At 32.5% G+C, this 18681-nt stretch overlaps 1 protein-coding gene across 1 annotated transcript in view; it reads left to right on the top strand.

Annotated features, from left to right (window-relative positions):
* Positions 1-18681, top strand: part of LOC110993446 (orexin/Hypocretin receptor type 1) — a 50072-nt gene that overhangs the window by 20653 nt on the left and 10738 nt on the right. The window contains exons 2-3 of the mRNA XM_045632735.1: positions 13978-14634; positions 18511-18658. Of these exons, the coding sequence (XP_045488691.1) occupies positions 14032-14634; positions 18511-18658 (751 nt within the window). The 5' untranslated portion in view covers positions 13978-14031. The remainder of the gene's footprint in view (positions 1-13977; positions 14635-18510; positions 18659-18681) is intronic.

Genomic DNA, 18681 nt, shown 5'->3' with positions numbered 1-18681 from the left:
ACGCATTTACATTCTCGTGGGAACAAAACGCAAATACATAGTCATGCTGTGAAATACCGATAGGACTAGCTGCTTCCACGCTGCCCCATTCTCTGCTAGTCTCAGAGCATTAGGGTCGTTGAGACCCATAATTTTTTTGTTTTGGATACACCAACGGGTGATCAGCCCTGACTTTGGCCCTCCTCTCCTCGCAACATGGAAAAAGTAGCAAGGATTTTGACATACGGGAGTGATATTTTGCGCTAAGTCCACCTTTTACTCTGTCGGAAGTGGTCAGAAATATACAATTCTAGTTAAACGGCAGAAATTAACTCTGGACTTTCAACGCTTCACCTGCGTTTGTTGCAATAACACAATTTATAATTAGACTCAGAGTATTGTAGTGTTTAGTTTTACATGTGAAAATATCCAATAAGCTGTGTTTTTATTTTATTGTTAAAAACTTTTAAGCCCTCTTTAATTCTAAGTCTTGCTTCGAAGCTTAATACCAACAGTTTCTCGTCAGTTTTTTTCAGTGTCTTTTATGTTTGTGAGGCTTATATGCTTAACAAAAATGAAACACACATGGATGATGTTGCTATTATCACATAGGCTTTTTCTAATTGTTGTGATTATATCCCATATAACCTGGAGTTTCAGTTAAGACTATCATATTTAAAAACGAGTTAAAACATTATAAAAAAATATTAATGGGTTTCTGTAAATTATATTACTGTATCTCCTCAGTGTTAAGGCAAATATGGTTATTGAAATTACATATTATATTGTCTTTATTACAAGATGTTTTTATGTCACGGGCAAATAGGCAGGAGGCTCATCTGAAGTGATACCACCCATATACTCAAATTAGCAGAGGGCTCGCAAGTAAGTTGCCGCTAAGAATTGTTACGGTCTTCTCTTGAAGGACCTTAAGTCTAATTGATTCGGAAATACATCTGCCACCTGCTGACTGCCTTAAAAATGTTCAGTTCCAAAATGATAGACGTCGAGGTCTAGGGCGAGTGGAATTTCATAGTATGCTTCGACGTCCGATGATGAAACTCAACTACAGTACTACATGAACAACTCCCCTGAACATTCTCTGTGGTAAACGCAGTAGCAGATGCAGAGGAACCCCTCAATTATATTTAACCTCGGCCCTGTCAAATAAATGCTCTTGACTTGTAAGTAATTCCTATTTAAATTTAAAACGATATTTCTGTTTCGTCTTCGTTGATCTTTTCATTATGCTTTTCATATGAGTTATTTTATAACATACATTATGCATAAAATGTTTATATTCATAGGTAATGCATTCACTATTATTAAAGCACTCTTTGACGTGACATTTACGTTACAACAGTCTTCAATATTAAAATTACATCATATAAAATATTAAAATAAACTAGTGGTACATGTCATTGATCATTTGTCAATGGAATAGGGAAACTGTTAGACACAGGACGTCGACTTTTTGGGTCTTTTGGGTCTAAGGCAAGCTGGTTCATCACGTTGTTTTCCTTCTCCATACGAGCGACAAAGAAAGTCCATTGGTGCCCAGCCGGGGCTTGTAACTCAGTGACAAGAGTAGCACGATGACCGTGGTTCGATCCCCAACTGTGCCACGGCATGCATCAAATCCCAAAGTTGATGACATGTGTCATTCTTTATAAAATAAACATGATATAGACAACGCAATCTGAGGCCATAGGTTTTTATCGCTACTGGATTATTGATTAACCAAAATATTCACAATATATTTTTAAAAGAATCAATTATTCAATGGCTATTCTCTATGATAAGAACGGAATTTTAAGTCGGCTTTTTTTTGTTTTTGTTGTTTTTTTGTTTGTTGGCTTGCCCACCGCCGGCTTTACCATTGATAAAATTGAAATCCAATATGCCTCGTATGCGTATTTATAGATAAAGGATTAAATTAAATTAAGCAATTAATTTGTGATTGTTATTGCTCTAATTAAAAATAAATAAATTTGCGTTGAACAAAAAGAAATTTCGTAAATTTAAGCCGGGTTCTAAGAAATTCTAACATTATTATATGAAATTGTGCGAACCGATGGGCTTTTCGTATTTTTTTAAATAAAGGAGGCTAATTGGCTGAATGTTTTTTTTTTAAATATTTCATGTTTAATATTTGAGCTTTGTATGCGAAAAAATTTGAATTTCAGCTTTTCATTATACTATGAAAATTTATTGTGTTTCGTTAACTATTTCCTAGTAATTTCTTCCTAAACCTATCATCTAAAGTTCGTAACTAAACAATTGATTTGGTTGGTATTAAAATCATTGTACTATACTATGTACTATATACTATACCCATGAGGGGGTGCAGAAGAATTTGAGAAGGGTTAAGTTTGAATTTACTTCTAAACGAAGGGAATAAGATCGAATTGAAATAGAACTATATGTAGAGATGCTATTGGAGCAATAATTAAGTATTATGGAAAACTTAACGATTAAAAATATAACGATTGTTAATCAATTTGAAGAACTGTATTTATCACTCTGTAATATCATAGTGTTTAACTTACTATAGCCATCAAAAACCCTTCAACTGTATATTTAAATTCATTACCAAAATTATATTCCATTAACAAAGTTTTTTTACATCAGTACAAAATTTAATAAAAATGTCGCATAATAACGGCTCGAAAATGCTTTTAATCCGACACTTTATAAAGAAAGAATAATGTGTCCCTTTTATAAGGGTCTGGTGTATAATGCAACATCTGTTTTCACTTATAGCGGGTGTCAAATAATGTTCGTAGAGGTGTTTTCTTTAGTGATGTGAAATAATTTTTTTTTAATTATGTATGTGTGTTAACACAATTTTATGTTTGTACAGATTTATGTGTTTTTTTGCCTTCTTAAAGGTGAATTATTATTATTAATAAATAAACTTAAGTGAAAACAGACGGGGCACTTGGCAAGAGAAGCAAGAAAGTACTAGTCTTGGTGCCCCAAAAGAGAAAGACAATAAATGATGGATAAGCATGGCAGAGAATGGAACAGTGCAGACAGAAATGGCAGGATTTGGAGCACACAAATACATGTAAATACACAAAATATAAATGTGTTTTAGTATCTGTATATGGCTGTTATTATTAGGTAAAAACTAAATAAACAATTCTGTATAATTTTCAAATTAATAGAAAATAATAATAAATGCATGTAAAACACAATGTTCATTAAAGTAAAACATTTGTTTATATTAAACAGTTCAATTTGGTGGTGATTGTGCCGACACGGACGACGACGGATTCACAAAAAGCGCCAAATGTGTTGGAAAATTCCAAAAATTTAATGGAAAGCAATAAATATGATTTTGTTAAATTCAATGCCCAAATAAATGTGAATAAAGATTTTTTTATGAGTTAAATATATAACTACTCGCCTTTATGGCACTCATTTAATTGAACAATAAAATTACTTATGACAGGTCGGTAGGTGGATGTTTAGTGATGCCTACCATTTCGAGACGGATATTGTCTTTCTATTGCGCCAGAGAAGTCGGCTTATTGGCGTAGATTTAAGATAATCCCATAAGAAAAAATCCATAGGGGTTAAATTATGACTGCGTGGAGGCCAATTTATGTCACCTCCAAAATTTCACGAACTGGCAGAGACAGCTTGATTCATACTCGGTATTTAATGTTTGCGTATAACTTTATAAAATTAAAAGAAATAAAAAAATCTTTAATGGTTTTAAAGAAATCATTAAAATACATTTAAAAAAAAATCAATAATTAAACTAACGTCGACGTAAGCTGCCCTTTTTTTTTCAAAAGAGATTATTTCTACCATATCCAGTGTGATACTAAAGTTTGAAACTGCAACATTAGAAGGTACAAATTTTAATACCGCGTCGGACGTAATACATCTACGCTTGAGTGACCTGTTGAGTGAACTCTCTGAAAATGCGAACATTTCCGCAAATGAAATGATTACGAATGTTTCATTTTTGTTAGATTTTAACGAAGTAGGAATAAACATAGCAATGTTTACCTCATCATGTCAAGACAAATATTTTTTGTATATTTGAGCTTCGTATCCATACATACCGAGTAGAAACATTGGTATAGATAAAAGCGAGTATACAAAAGGAAAAATACGCTTTTGCTGTCAATCAGAATCAAAACATCACACACCAAATACCGTCATTGATATTTATTATCTTTAGATTTCCTTTTTACTTTAAGCTTTTAAAATCGGTACAACGACCGTATTGAACGTGGTATTTCAGTACAGTGTCGTTGTACTCCGACATTGTATGTGAAACTCATGCACGTTTTATTTTCTATAGAAATACTAGCTGACCTGGCAAACGTCGTTTTGCCATGTATATCATTTATAATAAAAAATAGGGGTTGATCGTAGAGAGTTGAAAATTTGAATTTATTTTTAATGCTGTTGATGGAGTTGATAAAAAAAATAAAATTTATCTAAAAATTCATTGCGTTTGTGAGCCTTCTGGCAGTGCGAGTGTCCATGGGCGGCGGTGTCACTTAACAGCAGGTAAGCCTCCTGCTCGTCTGCCGTTTGTAATATAAAAAAAAGAACGCAGATTGCGTTGCAAGGCATTGATTTTCTTACAAGTTCCAGTGTTTTGTTAATATGTATTACAAAAATATATCATGAAAACACACTTATGAATTATTGTGTTATTCAAGAGTTAGGTGTCAAATGCAATTTTAATATACCGTTTTATATTCTAACATCCTTTGTGTAGAAGCTATTAAAATGTATCTGCATTGTTCAATGCATGGCTAACATGGGCGTAATTACTTTGAGGCCAGCGCGATTAATTAATGTTATAATATCAAGTATATGCATATATTGTTTCAAGCAGATTAAATATAACTTTTAGGTTTTATTATTTAGAGAATAGGCAAACGAGCATATGGACACACATTTTAGTGTTTGCGGCCTTTGAGGAAGGAGTATGCTCTTTTTTTTAATAAAAACTAAAATATATATATTATGAATACAAGATTATTGTTAAAAATTTGAATCAGTAGACATCCCTACTCATCGCAAAAGAAGAGGGTGTAGGCCGAGAGAAATAGCCGGTGTAAAAAACTCTCGGTACTCTTACGGCGTAAAATACAAAATGGCAAACAACTTACTTTAAAACAAATATCGCAAATTAATTAGAAGTAGCCTGTCTAGCCCTGGTCCCAGGCCCTTTTATAAATTAGATAATCGTATAATAACCCCTTTTTAAACAACTGAAGGCCATTTCTCATAGAGAAGACCTCCATAGGGAGTCAATTCACTAGTTAGCAAAATAAAAGTCGTGTGAAGCGGATCGTGCTAGCCTTTTAGCCATGAAGCTGATATTGTATTTCTGGGCCAGTAGACTATGCAACGTGGACTAATCTTACCCGAGATCGCAACCTAGCTTCAGCAAATGTTAAAGTTGAATCCAATAGCATACGATGTTTGGTTTGGAATTTTCACCACAAAGAGGTAGAACTGCGTATTGCGAAATATGTGCAGTTAAATAATTCTCCAAAGTTAGTTTTGCTTTATTTATTTACTAAAATTAACCACATCATGTATAATGACTCTACAATACATGTTATAACTATCTATTGAAATATGAAATTACAATTAATAATAAAATAAAATTCAATAAACAATTCCAATTTTAGATAATTTTAAATAAAAAAAAAATACGTTTCTAGCGAATATGTCAAGCTTTGGATAAGTAATATTTATTCAGTTATATTCGCGAACACTTTGTAGGACAGGATGATAGGTGTCTGAACGTTTGTTGGTTTTGGCAGACGGCTTTTAGAAAAACAGTGCTGAATTTTTCCTTTCCATTTCCTTATATTCATTGAGACTGATATTAAAGTTGGCACCTTAGATTTCTGTGTTATATCCCTTACAGATATGCTACTGTAGTCATTAAAATGGGTTGATACAAAACATAATTTAGACAAGATAATTACGAAGTGAATGTTTATAAGTAGCTATATTTATTCATTATATATTTAAAATGTGTGTAGAAATTATATTATTTATGAAATGTGTAAGGATGGAAAGACAAATGTTGGGTGTAAATAATAAGAATAGCAAACAAGGAGCCAATAATGTCTATTATGCGGATTTGACAACTGCTCGTACGATGACAGATAACATCGTGAGGAGATGGACATGCCCTAGAACCAAAAAGTCGATGGATTATATCAGAGACAGGTTCTAATAATCACGAAAAAGTCACTCAATACATTCAAAAGTCTCGTCAAACGTAATTAGTCAATAAAGCTTTTGATTTGACGAATACTTAAATGACTCTAATCCTTGGGATTGGTTTCCGAGTTCAAAAAAATTGTATAACTCAAAACTTGGCGATTAAAAGAGTGGCGGAGAGTTTTTTTGCCAGTTCTTCTTGATCGCTCTTGATTTGCGAACTGGTAGTAAATGTAAATTTACAATCAATTTAACATATTTTCTATTGACGTTCATAAGTACTTGTTTACCTTTAAGAATAAATGTATATTGAGTCAGAGTTTGAGTTATTAGAAACCATGATCAGTACATAGGATTACGTTAGTCTGATATACAGTTTATATATATTCATGATTACTATAAATGCGATTGTATAGTGCAATTTATTGTCTATAAAGATTGATTAAGGAATCGTTAAAAATCGTTACAAAGTAGCCTGGTTATTAATTTATTCGAATTCAATGCAAATGAGATTGCATCAGCCCATGTGTTGAATGTCAAATGGTTTAGTTAAGATTTAGTAATCCCTTACTTGACTACTACTACCTTGACTTCCCAGTCAATAATGTCGTTTACGGAAGAATGAAAAATTTCTTAAGGAACATTCAAATTGGGGGAAAAAATGCAAACTTGTAAGTATAGATTACCACAAATATATGTAAGTATGGAAAAATCGCAATATAGGTAAAAACTAAAAAAATGTATTCCGAGACATCTCCATATCCATGGACGGGGCTGAAACTTCAAAAGAAGAAGATATATAAAAATGTGGTGTTGGATGTTCAGGATAGCGATGCATTTCAATTCTGTGATTGGAGAAGAAGGAAGATATTCAACACCAAAATGACTTCAGTAATGAAGAACTCGTCTAAACAAGATGTATTCTGTATGGAAATATTTACCTTAGTACTTATAATAAAAATAAAAAAGTGTTTATTCATTTAAGTAGGTACATTTGCATGTGTGTAAGATTTTGGAACCCTTTTAAGTAAAAAATACCCGTCAGGGTTCCCAGCGCTTCCATTAAAAATCTTACTTCTAAATTTCTTAAAATAATTACATGTTCTGTTTTATTTATTTTTGTTTTTTTTTTCAACTGTAATCAACACAGAGTGCACGAGTGACTGTGTGGGTAATATGTGAATGAGTGAGTGAATCAGTAAGAGAATGAGTAACATAAAGTGTACATAGTAGGTCTCAGAAGTAGCTCTAACACTGCATAGGGTGTGTTCATAAGTCAGTCTTTTAGTCGTGTATTTAGATTGTAGACGGTGAGCGGGTAGATATTAAGCAGCCTATTTAATTTATTACAGATATACAAAACATATGTAGATCTAAAAATTATTCCTTAGTTAAATATAATCACTTAATCTATTATGGTGAGCCTCCTAGACGTCTGCCTCCTGTTACATAAAAATAATAATTATAATAGGATTATTAAAAAGGCTTGTAACATAATTTTTTTTTTCTCAAAGTAGGCAGAAGAAAAATCTCGTTAACTGGATAATATTATTTGCCAAATTACTCGGAATAAAATATTAGCAATTTTTTACCTCTTACAAATATTTATCAAAAACGTTTTATTATTAGTTATAATAAGGACTGATGTTGTTATATATTTACCTAATTAAAATTTTGTCAAAGTGAGGGAAGGAAACGTTACCATGGCAACAGGCTAGCGACAGGAAGGATTTTACATATTACGATGCGTAATTTCCTGTCTATATTTTACGTGACATTACGACGAAAAATTAAATATTTAACAATATATTTAATAATATGTCGTTTAAACAGTGGCTTCAGTGTGCGACTCTCATCCCGTGGGTTCGAATCCCGCCTGTACACCAATAGTCTATATATTTCTAAATTCACTCGAACGGTGAAGGAAATTTTCTTGATGTGGTTTTTCTTAAACCCAAATGTCGACATGAGTTAGGCACAAGTGGTTACTACTTGCCTATTACTTTGACAAATTATTAAAAAGCAGATACAAAAAGCTGAGGCCCAGGCCTAAAAGGCTAGCAACTGGTTTTTTATGATTTTAATATGCGATTTAAACATACAACACATATTAATGAATCACCGCGGTAATTCAGTACGTGAGCCTATCTCGGTTTTGTTTTTTATGTATCCTGTATCAGTTTAGTTTTTTTTTAAAACAGAGACATCAAATATATGCATACGTAAAAACTAAAATGAAATAAAGCTCAAGCGACGATATCTCTAATAAAATTATATTTATGTTTCCACTGTTACACCAACAATTAGTGGCGCCCTTGAACGCGTCAGATTTTCATTGTGTCGGTAAACACATCTGACACATACGAGTAGCTTCTGATCTACCAATGATTTTTTACCATAACAGAATATTAGTGGACAATCGCGATTACTACTTTAGCGATAAAAGCGATGATAAAATAGGTAGGCTAAACTTCGCCCATGGACCTGCAAGGCTTTCTTTTCATTTCTCTTGAAGACTTTTAAGTTGCGATGGCTTGGCTGCTCTATTTTTCATAAAGGAGGCAAACGGGCAGCAGGCTCACATGTTATCGTATTTATGACTTCACTTAAACTAGTTTCACTTATAAGTGGACTGATTTAAGTCTACTGTGTCAAAAGTGAATACAGCTCTCCAGCTCCTTTATGGCGATTAAATCCGTTAAGGCATCATGACATTTGTATATGCTTCTGTAGAATAACTCTCAAAGCCAAGAGGACGGATATCCGATGAGAGCGGAATTTGCAAGATCAGGGGCAGTGTATAATCTCGACTTCCACGATAGACGAAGACTGGTGATTTCCACGATAAATATATGTTATGTAACTTTACATGTAGTAAGTAATTAGCTTTGCCAGACGTCTCATATTTTAGGCCTAGTAAATAATGTCCCGGCGACTATCTTTGTCCCGTATTTGAATCAAATTTGATTGTCATTAAGATAAATATTAATTACGTTACTTAAGGTACATCCATAAAGTCGCGTCTTGGGCGTACCTAGTGTTATATACCTGTGTACTTTTTATAATTGTAGATAGCAAAAGCATTACATTTATTTGGAATTTAAAACACAAGATATATACTTGTTTTGCTTTGCTCGAGATCGTACTACATCATTTAAATACCGGCAACGCATTTGCAAACCTTCCAGGAAAGTGACTGTTCATGGGTGTGGTATCACATGAAATATTGTTTTATAGATTTTCTTAAAATTTAGAAAAACTGTGTACAATACTTAGTACATTATTTTGATAAAACTCGTAGCGTTCAGCCTGCGTTTGCAATGTAAGCGGAAAAAATGTAATTATTTACCACATAACATTAGAAACCTCAATAACAGTACTTCTCCACTATTTAATGGATGCTATTATAAATATAAATAAACCTTCCTATAACCACTCTATCTATTAAAAAAACCGCGTCAAAATCCGTTGCGTAGTTTTAAAGATAGAAGCATACAAAGGACATAGGGACAGAGAAAGCGACTTTGTTTTATACTATGTAGTGATGATACAAAACTGTTCTTGTCATTCGAATGAAATAGTGTTGAATCATTTTTCTATTGTATAGAATATTTCAAAGAACGTTATTTCATCTGACACAATGCTTTACGAACCATAATGGATAGGTATTACGCGAAATTGGGTAGAGAATTGAATGTATTCCAAAGTACTTTAGGCACTCATATGTCTAGTTACCTCTAATAGATTTCTGTTCATAGTACAGTGAACGATTGGGAAATAGTTTTTAAGTTCGATTGGCGATAAATGTGTTTTTTACTTTGTTTGTGCTTTTATCTAAAGCACTTTTACGACTGTTTTAATGTTTTTTTTTTTTTAATTAATAATTTATGTATTTCCAACACACAAATATACCATATTTACAAATTTAACACTTAGTCAAAATGATCGCGGACCGAGTCGATTGCCGTTACCTCAATCACTATTCTGCCCTTTCATGCGGAATGATTCGGGTATGAAAATAATGTAAACCTACTAACACTGTGATTGGGTTGTAATTACTAACATAGTATGGAACCTTCCGAAATAAACAATTAAATTAAAAATTAAACATAATAACAATTAAAAATTATTAAACAAAATTGAATTAAAAGTTTGGTCCCTCAGCGCCCATGTAAGATATCTTGTCTTACACATTTTTCGTGGATTAATGTGGAGGCACCACATCAAATGTAAAAAGCAAGAGCTACAACTCAAGTACAACAGCCTTTACTGTATGCTCGGAAGAAACTCGAGACTTTCTTTAAATAACAAACTTCTTATATATAAAGTCATCCTAAAGCCCATTTGCATATATGGCCTCCAACTATGGGGCAACGCAAGTGATACCAATATAAACATACTCCAGCGACAACAGAACAAAATCCTAAGAGCAGTTGCAAAAGTACCATGGTACATAACCAAAAACAAAGTTCACGAATACCTAAACATGAGAACTATCAAAGAGGAAATCCGCAGAATATTGAACCAATAAAAAACTTTGATGACAGGACTTGAGGTCACGACCTATCGTTTAACTAAGTTAACACTTATTCGCAACATATGTAAGATCATGATTTAAACTAGACATTAACTGCGCAAATATTTCAAACCATAATAATGTATTTATAAAACCAATGTTTACATCTAAAACCAAACATCTTGTCTGGGCCTATTAGTAATACATAAAGCAATCAGAAACATTCGTAAATATCTGCGGCCTTGAAAATATTTTTATCCAAGATGACTTGTCAGCAGTAGTTTTAAATATGATAATTTGTGGAAATGCAATACTTATTGTAGTGAGTAATGATTAGAAAATTGGCTATTTTCAGGTTTTAAAAATGTCTACGAAATTTATGTTTCGAGTGGGTAATATGCTCCAGTCGAGAGCAATTCGTGACCGCATTACACACAATTCTTAAAAGGCTAGCAACGCAATCGCGAGCCCTCTGGCATTGAGTGTCCATGGGCGTCGGTATTACTTAACATCAGGTGAGCCTCCTGCCCGTTTGCTCCCTGGTCTATAAAAAAAAACACGCAGGACTTTTAATGACGTGCATGAGTTTTCTGACTTATTTATTGTCAAATTCTTAATCTTCAACCACGCTAAGCACCCCAATAAGCTCAACTCTAAATATAGAAACTCCTATAGTTTAATTAGTCTTTCCAAGTCTGTAACGAAATATCTCCGGTAATTGAGAAGGTTAAGTTGCGTTACTGAATTACAGGCAGTTCATGAGCTCTTCGAGTTCAATATAAGTGTTAGATTTTGATTGAATTGTTTTCTGTAAACCAAATGTTATTCAAACTTTAATCTAATTTATTAAAAATCTGTCCATTGCACGGTTTTAAACACTGGAAGCACAAATATGTGGGTCCCAAATAAGGGTAGGTGGGGCAAACATGGGGCAGGGGCCTCTGGGTTACAATTATTAACAGACTTAAATGATGAAGGAAGGGTGGGGAGGGGAGGTATATTTTGTTGGGGCAAATTTGTCCTAAACATACAGGAATCTATGTGAATAAATGGGCCTTGGTAAAAAGACCTTTTTCTCATCCTTTCTCAGTCCTCTACTAAAAGGTTGTTAAACTTATTTCTATGGGAACACACATTACACACAAAATCTATCGCTATTTTATTTTATTTTTTTATTAAGTCTACAACATCATACTTATTATGAAATCTACTGGTAAATTTATAAAATCTTATATCTAATATGTACTACAATAAAAAAATAAATAAATAAGTTGTGCTAAAAATAGGAATTAAAAAAATACAATTAAAAACATAAACAAGATAAGATAATAAAATAAAATTACAAAGAATGTTGGTACTTAAAATAGAGAAAAAAAATCATCAGCAAAACAGCGAATTACGTACGTAGCTAGTTAGCGTACCTACACAGGTTTGAGAAAGGCACCCAACAATGCTTTTTCTAAAACCGATCAGCCCACTACCGAAATTATTTAATAATAATACCGCTATAATTTATGTTAGCACGTGTGACTTAATTAACGTCGAATGTCGTTTAATTAAATGGCAATTAATATTCCTCTAATGAAGACATTGCCCTATCATTAATTATTCTCTCAAATTTCCTTTAAGTTTTCCTTGCATTTATGGTACAGATAGAATCATATTTCTTGAGAAAACCTCCGCTGTCATATCTCATTCCATTAAGGCGATTAGGTAATAAATAGAATATAACAATGGCTATACAATCATTTATAATAACCTACTTGGTGTCTGTGCCTGACACACACTGTCGAATTATTAGGTCTAAGGCATTACGGTTTTTCACGATGTTTTTTTTACTGTATCAACGTGCACATAGACTGTACGTCCATTGGTGCCCAGTTGGGGATCGAGCCTACGACTCCAGTTATGAGAGTGGCACGTAATTTTACTAGACACAAACGTCTATAAATATATGAAAAAAATAAATGAACAGATACATTCGATAAACACAAAAGTAAGTTCGCGTGGACTCTAACTTTGTTCTGTAAAATAAATTGTATTTTATAAGTTTTCTGAATTTAAACATGAAGGGAAAATAGCTCAGCTGTTCATTCTAAACGAGATATCCATTTTATTTTTAGTCTGGTGTCCTTTTTTGAAAGCAAATACGGGAGTTATGTAATTCACATTTATAAGTCTACGTTTTTTAATGTCAGTGCTAATTGGCTTGACTTAAACCTGAGGTCAATTTACGGCACTGACGGATCTTGTATTTCATTGAAGTAAAATATCACGATGAGCTGTTAAATTAGACTCAAGAGTTGACTACATGCGTCATGCACAGAAGGCTAATCATTTGCCTTTTAAGAAACAAAAAATACCACAAAACGTTTGACGTGAATATACAAGTCTTCAAATTTGCTCCCTTACGAAGGCAATCCAAAAACTTAATAAAAAATCGGGGAAAACAGTTTGGAGTGAAGTTTCGAATCTATCTTCCATATCCAAAATTAATTTATCACTATGTAAAGCTAAATGATCAAAGAACTTACTACAAAGTGTTATATCATTAAGGGAGATTAGTGACGTAATGCGCGTGTTGGAAGGGAAAGCGTCGCCATTTTGACGGTTATTTTGGTGCCTGTTAAGATTTGCAATTGTAATAAGTTTTTCTCAGGAGACGCTCATCTGTTTCCATCAAAATCTAATCTATACAAACGTATAAAACTCTACATAAACGTATTCTCGCCCCGTATCTGTTTTTATGGCCTAGTCATACTCCGTTTTTCTTTATTCTACGCGACTATAGTAGTACACACGAATTAGGTCCAAATATCGTCTAAAATTTTAATCAGGATAACTACGTATCGCTGAGTTTGATATTTGGAGGTCGAGGCCAAATACGAAATTCTTACAGCATCGATGTCCGTCGTTCCACAAATGAGCGTATTTTTAAGGCAAAAACCAGATGCTAACCGATATATTTCCAATATATATAATATATTTTCCGATATAGTCCAAGAAAATAGCATAGTATTTGTTAAAAGGCCACCGACGAACTTGCAAGCCCTCTCAATGTGAGTGTCAATAGGGCGACTTAACATCAGATTAGCCTCTCGATAGCCCAGAGGGCTTACATAAATAATAATGTGCTTGTACTTAAATAAACTTAACATTGTCAATGTTCTTTTTTAGTTTATAGTTTAATTAATGATCAACGTTTCCAGAAATAGTAAACATATCTATATCGATATTACAATAATACCAAATCTCGTTTGTTACAGATATAATATGGCGTAAAACATTAATTCCGAAAAGTTGCCTTCAAAGAGTACAAAATGAATTGTCTTATTGTAATAGTTATGATAATTATAACGAATAGATGTGATGCATATAAAAATAATGTAATTGAAAATGATCTCAAAGAAATAGATATAGAAACTATACATTTACTTAGCAATGTTAAAGAAAGTAACGTACAAATAGATACTAAAGATGTAACACCAGAATTTGAATATAAAGAATTATTTAAGAGAGTCGCAAAAGATCAAACGCACTCAAGAGTTAAAAGAATAGCAAAAGAAGTTGAGGAGAAGAGAAATCTAACCGAAGAATGCGTAGGAGCCCCAGAGTTTTGTAATCTATCACGAGAAGAGTATGTAACTATGTTGAATGAATATATATATCCGCACACATACGAATGGGTATTGATAGCAACGCACACAGCGGTTTTCGTGATCGGATTGGTTGGGAATGCGCTTGTATGCGTGGCAGTGTATAGAAATCATTCTATGAGGACAGTGACCAATTATTTCTTAGTGAATTTGGCTGTAGCGGATTTTATGGTGATACTCTTCTGTTTACCCGCGACAGTTCTATGGGATGTGACGGAAACTTGGTTTCTAGGTGCTGCCTTGTGCAAGACTCTGCTTTATTTCCAGGTAATATTTTTACTTATTCTTTAAAAAATAGACTTCATCTACATTTATGATGGTCTTATTGAGATGAAATTTTACGAATTGTACTAAACTATACATAGAATAGTTGGAATTGAGTGTGTCCATGGGCACTTAAGATCAGGTGAGCCTCCTGCCCGTTTGCCCCCCTTATATATAAAAAAAAAGATAATGATTTATAAAAAGTAACTTTATAAAACCTACAGACAAACATAATCTACAAAGATCTCTAATTACCTTAAACGTTAAATTAATTAATCAGATACCTAAATGGAGTAGTAAATTTTATTCTTTTCTGGTATTTGTACTTTTTTCCCTTACTAAGGTTGCCTGGAAGAGATCGTTTGTTAGCGATAAGTGCACCCGTTGCATCCCTTAATTTATGTCATAATTTATGTTATTTGTATTTTCATGTATATTAAAACCAGTCGAATGTAAAAGCTATGTTTATCACTTCAAAGGCTTATCTGATGGTCGTAATGGGTTTCCCAACGTTGTTGAAATGGGTGAAGCTCATATCTCTGATGCTGTAGTGTAATTATCCTAAACTGCATCCTTTGGCAAAGGGAAATTGAATGCGTTTGAAACATACCTATCTATATACTAGATCTACAGTGGAATTTCTAGCATGAATGCTGGGATTTACAAATGTAATCGTTTAAGTGTAAATTGCTTTGAAACAATAGACTTGAAAATGCTATAAAAAGTACAAAATGCGAATAATTTTTTTTCAAAAAGGCTTTGATCCGAAGTAAATAACATTGGAACATGCCGGAAAAAAATGCAGTACAAAATATGCTTAGGTTTTGTAACTGTCTATTTATTGTTCACTTGTCGATACAGTAAATAGTCCATTGAAATGTTACATTTTTTAGAAAATAGGGGTTGAAATGGTATTTACGATATATCTCTTAAACTATTTATTCAAGATGTCGGCCGTGGGACAAGGGTGGCGACCCCACAAACTTGGTTTTACGCAGGTTTAAGCTTTACACTGACCCCCCCCCCCTACACATCAAAAAAATAAAATTGCGTCCTCTAAAAAACGCAACCCCAAATGTAACTTTTCAATGGACTAAAATGCTTCTCAAATTAAGAACGTATTTAAATAAAGGTCATACTATCGAGATTAGCGGAACACATGAATGGTGATATAACATTTACACTCAATCTGCAGGCAATAATAGCTTTCAGCCACCCATTTGTTCAGTTAATTGAGACATGTCGTTATTATGAAGTGTACGAGTACAGTTATTTAAGGGTTAGGTAGTTAAGTGGGAATTCAAATTTAGAATGTTCGATAGCGCGTGGCAGACACGATTATGTAGTTTGTAACTGTAGCACTGTTTGTTATTTCCTAACTTCTAGTTTAACGCCCGAACCCAGTAATTAATCCACAATCTCAGATTGAAAAATATGAGGACAAAATAAAGCTATTGTCGAAAGGTGGCTCGTAAGAAAAAAAGTATTGATACATTTTTATAGATAATTTTATGATCTACAATTTTTGTCTAAGGTACTTTTATGATAAAACTTACCGTTTTGCTGAAAATCGCCTTTGACCATGAATTAATTTTTTTCCTTACAGGGGAATGATGGGGAACTTCTAGACATTGTTTATAATAATATTTTGAACAATTTCCCTGAAATTCACCTTGTTGGGACTTTATGTAACTTCACTCTCATTTTTTGGTCTAAATTGACCGGACTAAACGGTGGAGGAAACATAGTAAGGAAACTGGCTTAAAAAATGACACTGTCCATATAATATTTTTTTTGGTTTTATTGTAACAGTTTTTACGGTGTAGGCCAGACTAAGAATAACCTATTTACTCATGTTGTATATAAATAATAATGCAAATGGAATTTGCGTAGGTTGGTCCAATATTTTCAATGCATTATTTTTGACTAGCAAATTCTTTTGATGCTGTTTTACTATGAATAATAGACCTGACTTGACGTAAGTACATCCGCGAATTTGATAATTCATTTAATTGAGTGAAATCTGAAATAGCACCACCGCTAATAAGTTCTATATTAACTCTTGACTTTCAATTAACAGTTAATAAATTAATACTTGTAACATATAGTATTTAAATTTAAATGTTATGTATCATAAGCAAGCTGCACTAGACAACTAAATAATTTATGAGAGTGTGAAATGTAAGAACTTAGCAAACCCCGAAGCCCTACAGATGTACCCTAACATATATATAGTGAATAGATAAGTACATAAATAAGTACAGGACCTTTGAACCAAAGACAAGGTTTTAAGGACTTAAAGGTTCAAGGTGCTGGGATTATCTCAAGTCTTTGCCACTTTGAGAGAAAGCGGGAAATCCTTCCAACTAGCCCAAATAAGGTAGTGATTTATCTTTTTATCTATTTATAGTCTGTCCTGGATTCATACAGTTGAATATATTTCTGACTTGATACTTAGGGATTGGTAAATTTAAGTTTATACGTTACCAAAACACAAAATGTATTCTTTTTAGAAATAAGAAATTTAAAATATTTCCCTGGCATAGTTCGTTATACAAATGAGCCATACATTTATTTCAAATGCCACTTCGAGATTTATTATAGATTCTTTGAATCAAGTTAAAAGTTTCGAAGGAAATTAGGGCCGACGGTCGGCAATTCATAAAAAGTTATATAAATAGGGGCGTAGAACGTTAAATAACCTGTCTTTGAAAAAATCTATTTTATATATTGTAATCTCTGTAGTGTCTTAAATAATAGTTGTTAAGTTTAAGTACTGAATTGTTTACTAAAACCTACCTATAACATTTAAATAAGATTAATTCATGTGCAGTTTTTACTTTTTGTTTTTTATGTATTCTGTATCAGTTTTGTTTATTTTTTTTGTTCCTGTTATTTTTTTTTTCTTTTTATTTTATATAATATAATATGTATTTTTGCACTTCTTAATATTGCACTTATACCTTATGTAATTTAATACATTTTTTTCCTTTACTCACAGTAGTTGCCTGGATAAAATCGCTCTTACCATTTAATTATGATCAATTTTTTTTATATTGTAACGAAGTGTTAATGAATAAAAATAAATAAATAATAATAAATAAATATACAGTATTTACAAATTTCTTAACGTATTATTATAATAAAAATAATTGAAATTAATAACAAGAAATAAAATCAATTTAAAAATGTTGGTCCCTGTGGCAGCGTACCTTGAATGCTTTATTAAAAAACCAGCATTTTCTCGCTGTATTGCGATACGTATTTTAAACATATCACAATATATTTTGTACACGTTTTTAGAATTTATTTAAATAAATAATTACTAAACATTTTGTTTTGTTCTGTGTCTATAAGTGTCACCCCAAGATAGGCTCCACTCAAAATCAGTGTTGCTAGTGACAGCAATTTAAACATAGGTTTGATTTTGGATTGAACATTTTCAATGAATTTAAAAAAAATATTGAAATAAAAATTATTTATTTTGTACAATTGTGAAAACTGACAGAAAATAAATGAAGCATGAATAAATATTGCATTTCCTAAAGTTAAGATTACTGGATCTATTCTATATGAATATGTAGTATGTGACATAGATGAAGTTCCTTCTCGTCGTTCTGCTAATGAATGCTCTTATTACAACTAACTATCTATTTATATTTGTTTATATAACTGAGAACCGCAAGCGTTTTCAATGATGCAAACAAATCATTTATAATATTGTTTTTTTATTATTATTTTAGACTATTAGCTGCGATTGATGTGTAGGTAGACGAAAAATTTATAGGTGCGAGCAAGCAATCAGCACATCTAAACCAAGTTTGTCAGACCATATTAATAAGCTTATAAATATATAGAGTTATCCCTTTTCTGTTTCAGTCAGTATCGGTGACAGTGTCAGTTTTGACATTGACATTTATCTCGTTTGACCGCTGGTACGCCATTTGCTTCCCGCTCAAATTCAAGTCAACAATCAGCCGAGCGAAGACCGCCATTTTTCTAATTTGGACTATCTCATTAACGTTTAGTAAGTATTAAATAATGTTTTAT

The sequence above is a fragment of the Pieris rapae genome, chromosome 20 (assembly GCF_905147795.1).
Source record: "Pieris rapae chromosome 20, ilPieRapa1.1, whole genome shotgun sequence".
NCBI classification, from domain to species: Eukaryota; Metazoa; Arthropoda; class Insecta; order Lepidoptera; family Pieridae; genus Pieris; species Pieris rapae.
Note: the sequence above shows the minus strand (reverse complement) of the source record. Positions and strands in the feature narration are given on the sequence as shown.